This window comes from Agelaius phoeniceus, chromosome 6 (assembly GCF_051311805.1).
Source record: "Agelaius phoeniceus isolate bAgePho1 chromosome 6, bAgePho1.hap1, whole genome shotgun sequence".
Taxonomy (NCBI): domain Eukaryota; kingdom Metazoa; phylum Chordata; class Aves; order Passeriformes; family Icteridae; genus Agelaius; species Agelaius phoeniceus.
The window spans coordinates 49,294,454-49,313,045 of record NC_135270.1 but is presented as its reverse complement, the minus strand read 5'-3'; the positions used below and the strand labels follow the sequence as shown (position 1 = coordinate 49,313,045).

Below are 18,592 nucleotides of genomic sequence, written 5' to 3'. Positions count from 1 at the left end.
CACAATTTTCCGTTTGCCAGGTTTGCGAAGAGCGCATGGGAAATGAGAAACTCCGAGAGCAGGTTTTGCCAAGCGGGTATCAAAACCGGGGGTTTCACGGCAAAACGACTCACACTAGAACAAAACAAAACAAAATAAAAGAAACCTTCCCCACTGGGGGTACAAGTTATTTGGAAAATATAATTTCTAAATTAGGAATAAAGGTAAACGTTATAGCATGGTGGATCATCCGTCAGGGAAGCAGAAAACTCTTTGGGAAGCCGAGCGCCCGCCCGGCCCGGGCGCTGTGTGCTCCGCCAGCGCCGCGGCCCCTCCGGTGCTCACTCGTGTCCCGTGGCGCTGCTTTCACCTGGGAGAAGCCGGACAGGCGCGGACATGAGGCCCTGACGCAAGCGATGCTGAACACCCGAGAAGTCGGCCCCGGCGGCGGGTGTCCCCACCGAGAGTGTCCCCAGCGCAGGAGCGGGGCCCCGGGGCTCACCCGGATTGTTCCCCGAGGGACGGCTGAGCTCTGTCCCCGCCGCCGTGCAGAGCCCGCCCCGAGCCCCGGGGCACCCGCGGGATGCTCCTGCCGGGATGATCCGGAGCAGAGCGGGCCGTGCCCCGCTGCCGGCCCCCCTGGGCCCGGCTCTCCGCGCACCCCGAGCCCGGCTGGCCCGGAGCCCCGCTCCCCGCCGGGTGCGCAGGCCGCCCGAGGGATGCTGCCGCGCATTGCTGCAGAGCCGCTGAGGACGTGAAGGAGCATCCCGATGGCGGCATTAGGCAGGCGCTGCTCTGCGTGCAGTGTGACCGGCTGCACTCAGGGAATTACTGACCCAAAAATCCCAACAAACCGAAACTCCCTCTCCGAGCCCACCCACAAACAAACAAAAAATAAAGAAAACTCTCAAAATACCATTGACAAAAAAATTTGCCAAATCTAACAAAAAACCGGCCGAACCTTCTGTCAAATAGTTTCACTTTCCGTCAAATTTGAAAAACTTGCACGAAGTTCAGGTCTAAATGCCAAAGGCGTAAAGAAATTGTTAGACAGATAAATTGAAGTAAAAACCGATGCAGCTAATTAATCACATTGCGATGTATCAACAAAGCGAGAATTTAGTTTTGGCATTCTTTTTTTTTAACGCTTATACAAGTCTTTCGCTGTAAATACGTTTCAGATCATTCTCAGGTGCGGTTTTAAATCCTGGAATATCGAGGAAAGGAAGGCTAAAGATAAAGTGCGAGTAAGCGCTAACGAGGATATTCTTTGTTGAGGAAAAATAATGTGCTCCTCGTAAACGGACTCTAATGGCTTGTTTTCATTTCATGCGTACAATTTCCTACCTTCTTTGATGGAGAGTTGATGGGGTAAATAGTCTAATCTTATTCAGTTCACCTCCTGTGGATTCCCAGGGACAGTCGTGACAGACGAAGTATTCTGCAAATCACAAGAGCCAGCTACCAGGAGAGCCAAACCTCTTAATAGGAAGAGTTTTAGGGATTTAAAATTTCTCCATTTAAAAATTCACGGAACATGCAAAATATAAAGTTCTCTGCATCATTGCAACTTTATGGGCTTTGTTTTCTAAGCTAGATAATTAAAGATTGAAAAGAAAAGAAATAGGCACCAAGACAGATCAGAAGCAAATTGGAATACCTACCACACCCGGGGATTTGAGGTGGCACTGGTCTTTAACGTTTGCGTCTCTTGGCTTGTATTAAAAATAAAAGGCGATACCTGTCTGAATCTGTTTAAAAAGGAAAAAAGAAAAAAAAAAAGAAAAAAAAAAAAAGAAAGAAAACCGAAAGATATAAGTTTACAATATTCGTGTGTCCTTGTTCCGCCAGGTGACCTAGGAAAATAATTTTAAAAAAATAGTTGTTACTCAGTGAAGACGTTGTTGCTTCACTGCATAAACCTTAAATCAGAGAAACACATACTCTTCAATGCCCGCTCAGTCCTCCGAGCCGGGGACGCAAGATTCAAATCGTGCTGCAGAAACACTTGGAGTGGGGGGGCGTTGCATGTTTATGTGGCAGTTTATTTATTTTTTTTTAAGTGCTTCTTAAGCAGTTCGAAGCATAAATAATGAATCTGAGCCTTAGACAGAGGAAATCGCACCCACTAATGTGAACTAACACGACCAAAGTAGGCGCATAATAGACAAGACTAGGAGCTGCTAACCACTTCTACACAATGGCATTAATAAGATTAACCTGGGCAATTAGCCGGTGCAGCAGAGATCAAGCCTAAATCTGGGGCCTTTCTAAAAAGCCCACTAATGGAAAGGATTACGTTAATTTCATTAATTCTCAATACACAGACTCGGGCTGCTTTCACTCCTTTGTGTAACCCCCACCTCTTCCCCACCAAAAAAGGGGAGAAAAAAAAATCAAATCTGGTATTGTTTGTCATCTGCATATTACCAGGAACTAAATCCAGGATGACGTCGCCTGGGTATAAAAAAGGGAAGAGGTTCAGATGGATTATACTCCGAGCAGCCCTCTGGGTTGAGATCAGTAAACAGGCGAGAGTTGAGGGGGGAAAGTTCCAGGGGTGGATCCTGCGCACACGCACACACACCGCACACGCGCGCACAGACACACACGCACACTCTGCCCGCAAGCTGCCCTCGGAAAAGGCTCTTTTCTTTTCGCTCCGATCCCTTTTTCAAATTTATCCGAAAAGTTTCGATTTCGTGTCCTTCCAGCCTCTTCCCCCCCCCCTCCCCAGCCACCACCTACCCTCCCTCCCGCCCTCCTCCCTCCCTCCCCCGGCCGGTCCCCGCCGCCCTGCCCCGCACGGTTTGGGGCATGCCTGTGAGCATGTTCAGCATCGACAATATCCTGGCGGCCAGACCTCGCTGCAAGGACTCGGTGCTGCTGCCCCCGAGCGCCGCGCCCGTCGTCTTCCCCAGCCTCCACGGGGACTCGCTCTACGGCAGCGCCTCCGACTACGGCGGATTTTACTCCCGGGCGGTGGCTCCCGCCTCCGCGCTGCCGCCGGCCGTCACTGGATCTCGGCTCGGCTACAACAACTACTACTACGGGCAGCTGCATGTGCCGGCGTCCCCCGTGGGCCCTTCGTGCTGCGGGGCCGTGCCGCCCCTGGGCGCCCAGCAGTGCTCCTGCGTCCCCCCCGCAGGTAAGGCGGCCCCCGTGGGACGGGCCGGGCCGGGATCGGACGGGCCGGGCCCCCTTTGTTCCCGCAGCCCGGGGCCGGAGCGGGTGGCGGGGAGCTGGCGGCCCGCAGGAGAGCGGCTGGGCGGCGGGAGGGGGCATTTTCGGGACGGGACGGGACAGGAGCGGGGGGAAGCAGCGATCTCATGCAAAGCCTATCCTCGACTCGTCTGTCTGTCCGTAGGTTACGAGGGCACTGGGTCAGTCCTGATGTCCCCTGTTCCCCATCAGATGTTGCCCTACATGAACGTGGGCACTTTGTCCCGGACGGAGCTGCAGTTACTGAACCAGCTGCACTGCAGGCGAAAAAGACGGCACCGGACTATCTTCACTGACGAGCAGCTGGAAGCGCTGGAAAACCTCTTCCAGGAAACGAAATACCCAGACGTGGGCACGAGGGAACAGCTGGCCAGAAGGGTGCACTTAAGAGAGGAAAAAGTGGAGGTACTTTGCTTTCTTTTTCCTTCTTCAGCCCTCTGCCATTCGCACTCAATCGCGCCCGAACCGGATGTATCGCGGTGCGGCTCCAGCCCGGCTCTGCCAGCGGAGCCGCTTTGCGGGGACAGAGGGAAAGTTTTTATTCTTTCCAAGTTCCTTTCCCTGGGGCGGCCGGCCGAGTCTGTCCCAGGGCTGTGATGGATTGTCCACAGGCTGCTGTGCCTCCTGAAGGCGCCCGGCCGATCCCACCCGAGTGGCTGCTTCCCCCGCCTGTCCGTCCCAGCGCGGCCGCTCACACCGGCCCCGGCAGGGCTCCTGCGGGGCCGAGGTCAGCTGCGGGTTTGCATAGTTTTATTTTTATTTTTTCCCCCTCTAATATTTTAATTTCTTAACGTGACAGGTTTGGTTCAAAAACCGCCGGGCGAAGTGGAGGAGGCAAAAGCGGTCGTCTTCGGAGGAATCAGAAAACGCACAAAAGTGGAATAAAGCGTCTAAAACGTCACCAGAGAAGAGACAAGAGGACGGGAAAAGCGACTTGGACTCTGACAGCTGATACTTCTAAGTGGGGGGGACATTTCCCGTGGACTGTCGGATACGCTCCAGAGGATGCTACTAATCTTGCACAAGATCTGCCTTGTTGGAGGGGGAAAATATCTGTATATAATGTACAATGCCCCGAGCTAATTCCGTGTAAATAAAATGTGTTGCGGAGGTGTTGCACAAGTAGACGGCGGCGCGTTTGTTCACTCTGCGCCGCGGGGAGAGGGAGAGGAGCGGGACAGGGGAGCGGGGAGCGGCGGTGCGCGGCTCCCTGGGGAGCGGGGCCGGCGCGGTCCCGCCTTGGCGGTGCGGGGCCACAGCGGGAGAGCCGGCCGAGCGCAGCGCCGGCGGGCCGGGCAGCCCTGGTGGCTCTCGCACCGGGGGGGAAGCTGCCGAGGCCCAGCCAGGCAGCCCGGTACGGGATCGGCCCGGTACGGGATCGGCCCGGTACGGGATCGGCCCGGTACGAGCCCGAGGAGGCCGGGAGCGAGCCCCGTTCTCCTCCCGCGGGCCGCCCGCCGCAATCCGGCCCCGTTCGCTTCTCCCGGCCGGGAGCGCTGCGGCTCCCCCGCCCCGGCTGCCCCCGCCGCGGCCACCGTGCCCTTGGGAAACACCGGCAGGCGAAGCAAACCCGGCCCCACACTTGCTGACTCTGCCCCGTCTCCCTGCGCTTTCCCGTCTCCCTGCGGCTGAGCCTTGTTGAGTTTCCAAAGCGTTCGTCTTTGACCCTCGTGTAGAAAAGCCATCTCTCTTCAGCGGTGTTTAAAGTTGTTGTTAATAAATTTTAGACATTATCAGATGGATTGCACCTAAGGGGAGTATGAGCCCTTGTGCGTTGCTTTTTTTCAGGTGTTTCAGAGGAAATTGCTAATGGAAGTTTTCTCCCCTTTGAGGCAGCACCTTTGCAATTATGAAAGCAGTGACAGCCTGGTCTCCTTTTACTCTTCCCTCTGCGAGGGCCTCGTAGTTGAGACGTCTATTCCCCCTTTAAAATTCAGGTTCGTTTTCCTTTTGCTTTTTTCCCTGTGACTCTCCAGCTCAGAGCTTATCATTTGAGAGAGGAGCCACGGCGACTTCCCCATGGTGTTGTGTTTATGAAGACCCTTCTCTCTCGTTGCTTAAAAGACTCTTCATAAAGTTAAAACAAATAACCTGAAAGTGTAAAGCCAATTCAGACGATCTCTGGCCCGAAAACTTTAGGCTGTGCCTTTCATTCAAAGTTAAGTGGTAGTGAGCTGATTTTTCTTAATTATGGCCAATGCCTAAACTCACCTGTATCTATTAATCTCACCTAGTTTAGACAAATTGTTTTTTCAAATATGCTCACCATTACTTAAGTGACACAAGAAAGAGTCAACTGCTGTGTTGCTTGCCTTTTTCCTATTTTCTGTGATGTATCCAGGTTTTTATGGGTGTTATAACACGGTGCACACTGCAGGTGTTAGTGTGATAGAACTGGTCTTAGTGCCTGTCTGCTCAGGTGGCTTTTTAATGTCAGTGTTTCCACATAGATGAGGTATCTCTTTCTGAGCGACCTCTCACCACATCAAGATGTAGGAACAGCTGCTGAGGAAGCAATTCAGTGTGGTTTTGTGTGAGCCACTCCTTTAGGGGGCTAAGAGTTTCTCAGCTACTGCTGGCTTGAAGAGAAGAAATTTAGCCTCTCGTTCCTCGGTGCAGCAGAGGAGGAAGGGTAAAAGCAAATGGATTCTTCTTCTTCTTGGATACATGGGATGGTTTGGTTTTATGGAGCTATTGCATTTTGGAGATTCTACCCTTTTGCTATGGATGCATCTTTGACCTCTGTGAATTATATTGAATTACAACACAACAGCACTAAAAATTAGTTCTTAAATTTCTGAAAATTAGATTTGAAGTGTTTTGTTATGTTATATGCAGGAAGTCTTGCTGAGTGGATTTTTAATGTCATCACCTCTGTATTTAGTCATTGTTAGGTTTTAAAATGCATAATTAATTTGCAAATAAAAGTTAGGTCTAAGGATAATATTGCCCAAGACTTTACAAATGCTTATATATTTGTGTTATTTCCATGTGTAAATATTCCTACTGCCACAATAGGAGCTTGGTAAGGTTTTGTTTTGTTTTGCATTTTTTTGTGTGGGTTGATAATTTTGGAAGTCACTATTAAAGATTTTAGCTTGCATAGCTGAGTGTAGGAGTTAAACTAGATCTGGGTCGTAAGAAATGGGATTTTAAAATATTTTTGATTACCAATAGGAGTTACTTAAAGTTGCAGTACATATCTCTAAAGAAACCTAGACTTTTTCAATGGGAGCAATGGTTCCAGTTGTGACCCACGGAAGCTCCAGGTCTCCAAACATGCCAGTTAATGGGTTTATTAAGAACTGTTTGTTCTGTGGAAGAATGGGATGTGATGTAAGAATCAAAACTTTGTATTCCAAAACACAGTTTCTGTCCATGGAATTGTGATGAATCACCTCTGATTTCTTTAAAATTACATTGTACCTTTGTCTGTGTTAATTTTTGAGTTTTCCATAAACTCTTTGTTACGATAAGCTTGATCTTGCAGTCACAGGAATCTATGGTCATTACTGCATATAGGTGTAAATCTACTGAAGTTAATAATATGACTTTAAAATCTAATTGAAAAGCAATTTTAATCTTGACCTAAAAGCTTAACCTTACTTACTAAAAATGGTGGTTTTGCCATTAATAGGAGTAGCTGTCTCATTCTTTTTCTCACTGGTGTTTGTTGATAACCTTAAGGTTTCATTCTATCTTTTTAGCCTACAAAATGAGACTCTGTGCAGTATGGAAGTCTGATATTGAAAAAGTAGTGAGAAGTTTGCATGAAAAGGATCAAGAAAGTTGAAAACTAAATTATTGAAAACATGAGGGGGACTGTAATAAGAAGATCTCTCATTCACTTGTGCTGTTTTGTTGGCATATTCCATTTCTAGATGTCTGTCTGGATTTTTATTTTAGGAGGATTCCTACATGCCAAAATGCAAATGCCACGTAGCAGCTTTCATTATTTTCTCTTTCTGTTCATGCAGTAGGAATAAATCAAAGCAAGGGACCTGAATATGTGCTGTGTTCCAGCAGGTTCAGTTCTAACAAAGGGGCTTTGAAAGAGTTGTTTGTGGTTCTGTTTGTTAACACTTGTCTAAAAAGGAGACCAAAAGAGAATTTTTAAAAAATTATTTGGTCAGTTTTTTCTGTATCTCCTCCATGGCAACTTACAACCTTGTACCTTGGGCATTCTCAGAAGATTGGATGGGACTGAAATGTTTTGTATTGTTCATGCTACTGAGGCACTGTCTTGGTTTTACAACTTGAGTTCAGCTTCTCGCTGTCTTACTAATTCTTGGTGAAATGTTGGACTTCTTTCTTTCTTTCTTTCTAAATTTCTGTCTGTAGAATGAATAATATTCTTCTCAGATCTCACAAGGGAGTTAGGCTGAGTGGGGGATTATAAGAATAAACGTAAGCTACTTTGGAGGTTCACCACTGTACTGCAGACTTATTCCAGATAATGCATTATAGGAGTAATAACTAAATAATTATACAAAAGGTGCATACACCAAATAAATCTCTCTGACACCAAGCTGGCTTAGGTTACAAAATTCTATTGCAAGGGAATGGTAGGGAGAGCAGTGTGCAGTAAGGGTCCAATGCAGAAGTTTTCTTCTCTATAGAGGCAGACTTAGTAATCTGACGTGCTCTCTTCACTGTGCCATCTGCCTTTAGATAGCAGAATTTATATTTCTATTAATACTCTATTAACTATATTTATTTCTGTAGTTCTTGTTTTAATGAGTAATGCTGGACAGCAGAGGTCAGAATTTTTTTTGCTTGACATGAAGTGATTTATTATCAGCTGAGAATCTGGACTTTTTTTACCTTTCAGTTTTACTAATACTTGAGTCAACTGTTTTTGAGCTTTACTATAATGGGATCCTGGGAATATAAACCATGCAAACTCCTTCTTACACATGACTTGTGAAGCAAACATTTGGATTACTGGAAGTTATAAAAAAATGAAACATTAAGGTGAGTTCATATTTTTTGTGCTCCATCTGCATTTATTGGTTCTCTGGGATTAAATACTGTGGAGCATAAAGGAACAAAATCCTAAAGAGTTTTTGTTTTGTATTTTGACCCCTAGGGTTTTATTCCATTTATACTTTATGCTTTCCTGCTTCAGGGACCTGGTGAGCCTGGACTCAACCTAGACAGAAAAGTTTAGTCAAATTACCTTGTTTTTCTGGAGTTGCCACTTACCCTGATTTGATTGGAGTCTGTTATACAAAGGTAAAAATTATAGCTACAAGGAGTTGGATTGTAAGAAATTAATGCAGCTTTAAAGTGGCATATCTCTGTGAAGTGTCTGACAACTTTAAATACAGAAAACTGTATCTGGAGAATTCAAATTTAAAATAAAAAAAAATGAATCATACTTATTACACTTCTGTATTCAGGATAGAGTAGATGTCTATAGACAGATACATGTGTATAGATACATATACATGTCTTATATCCCACAAGACATAGGCAAAACTTAAGGCACAACTGAACAGAACAATAATGGAGCAAGAGAAAGGCCAGGAAACTTGTTAAAGCATAGAATTACCTGGAGTTGAATGTTGAAAGTTACTTCTCCTTTGTCTTCTAAATGATATCTGAATACTGGTTCTTGCATTTCTTTTCTACTCCATGCAGGTTTATATTGGAGTTTTACCTCCAAAGACATTGAACACATGTGCAAACCCAGAAATTATAATCATTCATTTGCATAATATCCAGGAAAAGAGTCTTCCCCCAAAACTCTAAGCACTGAAATCCCATCAGAGTTTAATGTACTTGTTCATATAAGCACAACATTATTTTTATTTTTATTTTTATTTTTATTTTTATTTTTATTTTTATTTTTATTTTTATTTTTATTTTTATTTTTATTTTTATTTTTATTTTATTTCTTAACAGTATGTGTTGGGTTTTTCACCTCCACTATACCATGGAAAAAAGGATAATTTTGGTGGAATGTACCCCCTTACTCAGGATTCGACCACCTTCTTCAACAGGCTGCCTGCAGAGCTTCTTCTCCCCTTGCTATTCCTGGGTGGGTGCATCTGTGGGCATGGCAGAGCTAGTATATACTATTCCTGGGGAAAAAAGGAATGGAGAGCCATTCCTGATGGTGTCAGCTCAGTGATTTGGTTTGTAGGGAAGCATCACAGCCTGAGCTGCAAACCACGGTGCTGGAATGAGCTGCTGAGCACAAGGATGAGAACATCTGAGGCTGGCATCCCTCTTTACTCAAAGGTGTTACCAGTGTGTTACCTGACCATAACTGTATTTATTTCCTTATTTGGGGACTTTGGCAAACTGTCAGAGAGCTTAGCTGTGAACTTTCAGAGTGATCCCGAGGTGGGAAACTACTGTTGCTCCATTTTGCTATTGGAAGTGCTGAGGTGCCTCTTTCTCTGGGGGACACACAAGAAGTCTTTGGCACAGTGTGGGGAAGCAGAAGTGATGACATTTTTTCACTGCTGGATTTCAATGCCGTCACCATGTTTTCCTGTTATCCTGCTGGAAATTTGACTTTTGTGGTGAAAATAAGGCCTTCGTGGTTGATGTAATTATATATATAATCTCACTTGGTTCATAAACAAATTACATGTATTTTTGCTATATCCATGAACCCAAATTGAAGGCTAAATTAATGAAAGATGAGTGAATAAAGGTACAATATGGTTTGGGTGTATGAAAGACATATTTTTAAAAGCCACAAAATCAGAGACCTAACCTTCTTTTTTTGCACACCCAAAAACTCTTGCTGAGTGTTGCATGTGCAAGGAATGCAGTGCCAGCAGAGAGCAAGTAACTTTCTTTGGAAATAGAAATGGAAAAGAGTTATTTTTATGCCAAATTTTACCCCACAGTGGATAATTGCAGCCAAGTTGTAAACCCCTTAAAAGCAATAAGGCACCAGTATAATGAAACACATAACTGAAATTTACTGTACTTGTGTAGATTGCAAGCTTACTTTTGAATATTTAGTGTTCAATTTCTTAAATCTGTAGTGTTCACAGAGGGCTTATAAGTGCTAGAATTTTGATTAACTGTCTCAAATAAACTACTGCTATTGTTATCACTATAAATCTCCCTACCCTAAGAACCTCAAGGAGGCTGATATTTTCTGTGGAAACTGTAATGATTTAGAAGGGCATGAACCCAACACCCTTTATTTGGAGCTTCCTGGCATTATACAGAAAGTCTCAGGCTTTATTTACATCAGTTATTAGGTCTTATTTGTTTAATATTACTTTTTCATCAGTTTTATACTGTGTTTATCATGCACAATTTTAGAACATACTGTGTTTTTCTTTCAGTTTGCCCTAATGGTATAGAGACAGCTCTCCACAGTGAAACTTGTTCACTTGAGACTCCTTTAGCCTGGTTGAAGGGATGATATGGAAGCCTGACCCAAAACCTTTGTAAATTAATGAGAAATTTTTTTCTAAATCTGATATTATTTTCCCACTGACACCAATGGATGTGGTTACTCTGCAAGGGGATCAGTGAAGAGAGGGCATTAATCCCTGGTCAAAAAGGGACAGTGATTATGGGACAGAACCATGCAGGAAGAGATCATTAGAAATCCCAGGGGAGCTTTCTCTACTTAATATTCTCTAGCTATCCTGCTCTGACTTGCTCAGATAAAGTGGCCCTTCCCACCTTTGTACAGGTGCAGTTCTAGAGGTAGAAATGTGCTTCTGTCACTAAAGTCACTGCAGTCAGTACTGCTGTTGATGGAATAAGCTTACCCATGTATATGGATTCATGTTAAAAGTTTCAGTGAGATACCTTTTAAGGTAAAAGCCACCTCCACTGAAATAATTACACAAACACAACACAGTCTTTAAATGAGCAGTAGTATTGTTGACAAGTGTTTCCTTGACATAGAAGTAGATGTTTTCCATGCAATGAGGCTTGACTAGGGATATTAGGTTCTCAGAAACTGTGTTAAGCTTCTCTCTACCAGCATAAAGGCAAGATAAAAGTTTGATACCTATCACTCTTGGCCTTAAAGGAACATCTGATTTACCAGATGTTTAAGAAAACCCAGAACAGTGTTCCTGAATTGCAAAGCAGCTGTGTTTTTCTCTGCTCACATATTCATTGGCACAGCTGCTTCAGATATCTGGGCATCTAAATTATTCTGACATCAGAAAAAACCACTGAAACAGGGACTGATTATGGCCATATTGCTTATGACAGTTTAATGCTTTGGCTGACTGATCACTGGGAAAAGTGTTCAGTCACCAGGCACATTGCAGTTAAGAGGTAAGTAGAATTCATGTTGAGCACTAAGAGCTAGGACATTAGGTGCTCTAGAGTCATTCTTTCTAATATCAGTCTCTTTGAAGTAGCTGTCTTAGGAACAGAAGCAGTTTCCATTTCAGCTTCACAGGCTTTTTGGTTGCATGCTGAAAATTTTGGTATTGATTAGATGGATCTCAGATGGCTACAGAATTAAAACAAAACAGCAAAAAATAATAAATTAGATGTTAAAAATAGTCTAAAAAAGTCTATTAATTTGTTTCTTTTGAATTTCTATACATTTTTGCTGTTCTTCTCTCAGTTGCCTGTCTAGATTGTCTTAAAAACAACTGGACATTTTGATGATGTTTGGGTACTACTTTGGACCCAGTCTATTGATACCAATAAATTGATTTGCTTTTTTTAAAATAACTTTTGGATCAGCAAAAAGTAGAAACACAACCGTCATAGAAAAGTATCTGAGAACATTTTTGGAGAAAGCAAACCTAGGGAGTACAATCTAATTTTCACCTCTGGAAGTAGATCACATGAACTGGAAACAGTACTCTTCTACTCTTCATTGCCAAGTGACTCTTGGCCCTGTATGAAAAAGAGAGAAGAGCAGGCAAGAGCCACATTTCCCTAGTTTTCCAAATCAACTAGATTTAAACTCAATAAATCTATCAGGGGCTGTGACTTGCTAAGAGGAATTGGCCCACAAAAGCCAATAACAGCTTTTGAGGGTCCTAGTTGAGGATTAAAACCTTTTATGGTTGGATTAAAATTATGTTTGTACAACTGAAATTTTAAGATATTTAAAAAATATGAGATACACTTCTTGTTTACTTTTGGAACAAAAAAAATTGAAAATCATTGCTGTTTGTAGACCATCATATATTTTTGTTTGGCTTTATTTATTTTTACAAACTCTTACTGGCAGTCCTTCTGTTCTTATTGAAGTGCAAATTGTCAAGGCAATTTAAACTTAACAAAAGCCTTCTGATCTGTTTTAGAAACCCTGCTTCTTTCTTATAGCTCATGGTTGTGCATGTGAGACAAATGGTGGAGTTCCATATAAGTGAATCATCTTTGTATGGAGGTGTCTTTTGGGCAGAAAAAAAAAACCTATGGAAAGTTATGCTATGGCTGATGAGGCATGACTTACAGATTGTGCTTGCAAGGACTGAGGCCCTTCTTAACCTCTTTCAGCAGGTTTTAGCCCATACCTGTCAGATATAAAGTGAAATCCATAAGGAACAATGAAGTGTTTGAGATACTCATGAGGCCCAGAGGGGAGGTTCCAGGCTGAGGCCTCACTGACAGAGGTCAGCTAGAGATTGAAATGAAAAGTATTGGTAATATATTCAGCACAAATTGAGACTGAGTAGTACAGTTTAGTGGAGAGGACACTGGTCTGGGAGAAAGAGAAGAGAATTTATCTGTAGTTCTGCTGCTAGAAGCTCTGCATGCCTACTGTCTCAGCTGGGCCAGATGTTTCCATCTGTACAATGGAAACCATTCAATATGATATCCATAGATACCAAGTGCTATGTACTGTTTCTCCATCACAGTTTCTTCTGAGCAAGTGGTTTCCTCTATTTACTCCAGACAGAGACATGTTTTAGGTTGGAAAATAAAAATATTTAGATAGTTTTGTAATACCAGATCAAAGATGTTCTTGAGAAGGAAATGCTACACAACCTGATTTAACCTCTGTTGCCCCACCAGCAGTAGGCTGGTAAGTTTGTAAATTTCCCTTCTGACATATTATTTAAAATCCATTCTGAAGAAAGGATGAAACAATTTAGATCTTATCAAGAAGGCATCTGAGTAAGGGTGAGGTGCCAAGGAGAAAATAGGTTTGCCCTCTGTCATATATTTTGCACTTCTAGGGGAGGGACAGAGTACAGGCTGTAGAAGAAGACATTGGAAGGGGGAACAGAAACATATAAATCCATGGGTTTTTTCAAAGTGAGAGCTTGAAACTGTTTCTTTTCTGAACTGTTTCCAAGGAGTGTTTTAAGAGAGGGATGTATCTGAAGGATTTATCACCTGTCCTAGTCTGGCAATGCAGAAAATTATGAGTTTGACATCTTATGGTCTGTATCTGGGTGTGACATTTTTAATGGTTCTTTAGTGTGTATGCCTATATTTGCATTTACAAGGACAACAGCTTTTCTTTCAGTGTTGTCAGCATCCCACTGAGAGGTCTTCTAGTGCATAGTTACCAAATGTGCTTGTAATCACTAACAGCAAGATAAATGCTACTATTACACATTGTAATTTCATTAATTTGATAAAATCTGTTTTGGCTTGTCCCTTTCTCCCTACCAAAATAAATTACAAGGCTGTAATGCTCCAGTGTGGTAAGTGGATAACCACTTCATGGCAGGTGTTGAGCTGAGCTGAGAATTATGGCAACCTCAAAGCTACTGTTTGGAGAGATGGGGTTTAATCCATTAGTATTGTAACAGTGTGGAGGTTCTGCACCAGAATCAGCAGTGTGTTTTATCTAAGTAAGATGACCCTTGCTGCAGGAATTGTTGACCAATGTTGACCAATACTGTTGACCAATACTGTTGACCAATACTGTTGACCAATACTGTTGACCAATGTTTTCCCCCTCCCCTCTCCCAGAAAGGAAAACACCTAAGAGCAAGAGGGTTATAAAGGGAATAAGCTCTTTGGACTGACTACAGGGCAGCTCTGTGAAATGGATGGGATCTCACAAGGCTGGCTGTAAATGATCTTCCAGTCACCCATGCTCTGGAACAGCTAATTCTTGGTCCAGGGCAGGAGACCCAGCCGCTGGGATTTGGCCAAACGCTGCAGCTTGCTGACCCTGCTCATGCCATTGCTGTGTCCTTTGCAGTAACAGCAGGAGATCAGCCCCATTCCATTTGGGGACTTCCTCATGCCAGAGAAATCCCTAAGGAAGCAATTAAACTACAACAAGCTTCGTAGTAACTTGCATTTTAACCTGTGATCTAACTTTGTAACTCATGATTAAAAACTAGGTGGAATACTGCTGATTTTTTCCTAACAGTAAGGAGACTTATGTGGTTAACATTTTATTCCTACATCTTGAGTTGTTACAAACATTGTAAACATTATAAATGAAATTTGTAAACACAAGTTATTTATGCAGCAAAACATAAATACATGCCTAGATTAGGTCAGCTGGTAAAAATAATCAGTACTCATTATTGCTATTTAACTTTATGGAGTGACCTAAATATCTTACAGAGCAAACACAATAAAGAAATTTATTCTTGAAATGCTGCTGCTCATTAGGGACTCAGTGTGGGAGAGAACTGCTTGTGTTCCCCTCACAGAGTACCTGAGGTGCCTCAGGTGTGGGCTTGCAGCATCTCTTTAGCACATCTTCTCTCATAATGCCTTGTACGTGATTCATATCAGTGGAAATTTTAATCTATTCTTTGCCCTTATGTGTCTTCTGGTGGCCAGAAGGACAGTTTCAATCTGGCAAATACTTTGTACATTTATAGAATACAGTTTTTAGGAGATTTTTACTTTAACATGTCTGTGTATTGAGTGTTTTACTTCTGCTACCAGCAGTTATTTACCTGAGATATGGGAAAGTGATTGGGGAAGGGGGAAACCAAAGCTTGTTCTTGAAAAAAAAGTCTTCATGTCTCCATGACAAGTATCTATGGTGGAAGGCAGACTGCCTGTATCAGCTTTCACCAAGAGAGAGGAAAAATGGGAATACCCTGAGTGCTTTGTCCTTTCATTACCAGCACCATACGAGTGCAGGTGGAACTTAGCACTGTGTCATGTTTCAGTCTGTTTCTGGTTTGCAGCCCTTTAGCCTGTGTGCATTTCCAGCAATGTCATGGATTTTCTGCATGTCTTTACTTTTTGCTGCCTGTAGAGGTTTAGCATCCTTTAATTTTTTTTAAAATAATTTAATTTTCCCTGTTTGTTTCCCGAGGTATACCTGTTTGCTCTAAATCAGCTTATAAAGTTTTTTTTTTGTATGTAAGTCTGGCAAGAGAAGAGGGGAGCTTGAAATTTAAAAAGTAATTTGTGATTTAATGTGAGTATCTCTGGTCAGATTAGCTATTGTTTGAGCTTTTCTTATATCCAGACAGTTGAAAGTGAAAGGACAGAATTATTAATGACAAATTTCACCTCCTCTGAAAATTGGTCTGTATATGAGCATGCTCAGAACAGTTACTCTTACACGAATTGACATGCACGACTTTCCATAGCTGCATTTTATTGTTGCATTTACATAAATGTTGTGTGTGCTGGAAATCTCATGCTGATTTCAGACAAGAACAAATCTTCTCTAAGTGGGACATTTTGGTTTCATCAACAGTAGTTGCTCCTAAAAACGAGCTTAAAGGATGTTCGTTGTGGTTACAGAATTCAACTCGTGTTCTGAGATACTCTTCCAAATTTTGCAGAGGTCCAAATCCACATCTCTCTCTTCTCAGATGGTGGAACTCCAGAAATGGGTATGATCTGGCCTAAAAGACCATGTTTGGCACAGTGCTTGCTCATTTAATTTCTTCTGTCCCAAACCACTTCAGTGAGGTTCAGCTTACTCATGAGAGATATTCTATCCCTGTGGTAGAGAAATTCACCAACTTCTGATGTGGAACAGACAAAGCCAAATGCCAAAATGTGTTTGTATAAATACTTACACTGGTATGGTGATCCCTTTGTAAACATCTGTACTTGAGAACCTAGTTGGATTTTGAAAGCTCCTTGGAGAACATGGGGAAGGATCTTTAACAGAACTCTAACTTGCAAGACAAACAAACATTGTAAGCAAAAATATTTTTGGGTACTTTCCGGGTACTTTTGCATTATTTGCCTTAACCTAGAATTTTAGGTGAGACAAGCAATTCAACAATATGAACAATTCTACAGGACAGGAATATATACTTCAGTTGAGCTACCATAGGCTATTTTTAGAAATTTTAGCTATATTTTAAAGTTCAGTTACCTTGGGTTTATTATCTTAGTTGATAGTTAGATCGCAGTGTCAGTGTGAAGTGGTTTTTTGAAGTACTAAATATTTCCTCTGTAGGTTGGTGGGACTCAAAACTCTTTCATTCCCCTGTAATAAATCGAATCATGACATTACACTGTGCCAGTCAGTGGGCTTTTCAGTCAGATTCTGCTCACATTTCAGCAAGGATGGTGGATGTCAGTGGTGCACCAAAACAGCTTCTTCCAAAAGATTCTTTCAATGGCAAAGGTAATACTGTTGGAACAGGTGCATTCAGTTATGCTCAGTTTGTAAACTCAAAACTTGCAATAATGGTGTGTTTTGAGAGTTTTTCAAGAGTTAAGATGGAGTTAGGTTTGTTTGGCAAGACTGTTAAAACTCTAGCAGTGTCACAGCAGTTACTTATGAACATGTGTGTCACTCAGAGCTGACCCAGCTCTGTCAATAGATCTCCTCTGCTACATGGTTATTGTCACTTTCTGCAGGTCCTGGAGATCTCTTGATTAAATCTTGACATGCCAGGTTGAGTAGCTTTTGAGAGCTGAAGCAATGACAGCAAAATGGAAGGGATATATGGCATGCATTTTTTTCCTGCATTCACTACATGATTTCAAACCTGGAGGAGCAAAGGGGAATATCACTGCAGTCAGAGGAGTTGAATTTGACAAAGTCATCAGTTCTTTGCTCCTGTTCATGTCCTTGTTCTCCAGAGTGCTTTTGCCAGCTTTAACAAGCACAGAAGCTCATTATGGAAGTGTACTGTGGGTGCATTATTTTGTTTCTCTTTCCACTTTTCAGTAAATAGGAAAAATGCCATGGCAGTTTTTAGCTTAAGATGTGAAGACCCTAAACTAATGATTTTGAGAAACACTGACCTGACCTGTGGCTCTGAGGTTGTTTTCTGTTAATGCCACAGCAGCATTCAGTAGCTGCAGCTCACAGCAGACAATGTCAGGCTTCTGCAACAACAGAATGAAAGGAGAAGAGGAAATTTTGGCATGGACTCTCCTGGTATGCTTACAATTTTTTTTTTCTCCCTAAAACCCAAAAATAGCGTCTTAAAAATGATCATTGCAGTTTCAAATTGAGATGTTAGCCAAAAAAATCAGCCTCTTTTGGTGGTGAAGGTAATGCTCCTGTAGTCTAATGCTAAACTTTGTGCAGGATGTAGAGAGGGTGAACTCCCTGAGAATGTATTGCAATGAAGAAAGGTACATGTTTTAAAGGGTGGTGATGGGATTAGGTGCAAGCAAGAGCATTTCTGCCTACATAATACAGACACAGGGCATAAATTACATACAATCTCTCATATGCACAATTTTGAGCCCATGTATTTGGAGATATGGTAGAAGCCCATGTTAATAGTTGCTCATATGTAATGTACATCTCAATCTGTACTTCTACACGACTTCAGTTGGTCTGTGAGAGGAATCTGAAAAGAGAAATTAAACTTACAGAAAAAGTTCAACAAACTATTAGAGTTGGAAGGAAAATAATGGATTGAAATTGAAATAATGGATTTCTCTTTTTCACCTACATATACTTGTAGAAGATATGCTAGAACATAAGTCTTCTATGCTCCACTAGAAATCTAGAAATGGCAAAAATTGTCTTGTTAATTGAAAAACAACCACTGGGTTTGTGTTGTGTTGTGTGGCATGCAGGTCAGTGTAAAAGTAAAGTGAGTGCTGTGCCTTGGAATGAATTACAGTTTTGAAGGATAGGTCCTGCATGCTCATTTTTGGTTTTGGCATTTAATGCCTTCCTCTCGTTCAAATATGTGGGAGGAATCAAATGTCAAAATCTTCACTGTGTATGATATATAATTTCTCTCTTGTATTCCAGTGGGAGGAACATCAGACCCCAAAATGATTATGTGTCTACTCATAAAGAATACATCACTGCATATTTTAATGTCAGTTGCGGGAAATGCAGATGGGGTAAAATATTGTTGTCACCTTCCCCCTACTGAGTTTCTGCTTGTGTTTTTCTATGTACCCTTGCAGGAAGCCAACAACACAGAGCTTCAATTCTGTGTCAGGAGCTTTGGTCCTGGCCAAAGCAGACCTCTAGAGATTAACATGTCCCAGGACTTCAGAATCCCAGTCCAGATCTAGGTCAAAAGAATGAAACCTAGAGTTTGCGAATAGAGATTTTTAT

At 42.5% G+C, this 18,592-nt stretch overlaps 1 protein-coding gene across 1 annotated transcript; it reads left to right on the top strand.

Moving 5' to 3' along the window:
- Positions 1-2,426: 2,426 nt before the first annotated feature.
- GSC (goosecoid homeobox) lies at positions 2,427-4,320 on the top strand. The gene is given in 4 exon segments (XM_054635740.1): positions 2,427-2,701; positions 2,703-3,127; positions 3,347-3,606; positions 4,001-4,320. Coding segments are annotated over 4 exon segments (1,113 nt in total). The 3' UTR covers positions 4,154-4,320.
- The last annotated feature ends 14,272 nt before the right edge of the window (positions 4,321-18,592 follow it).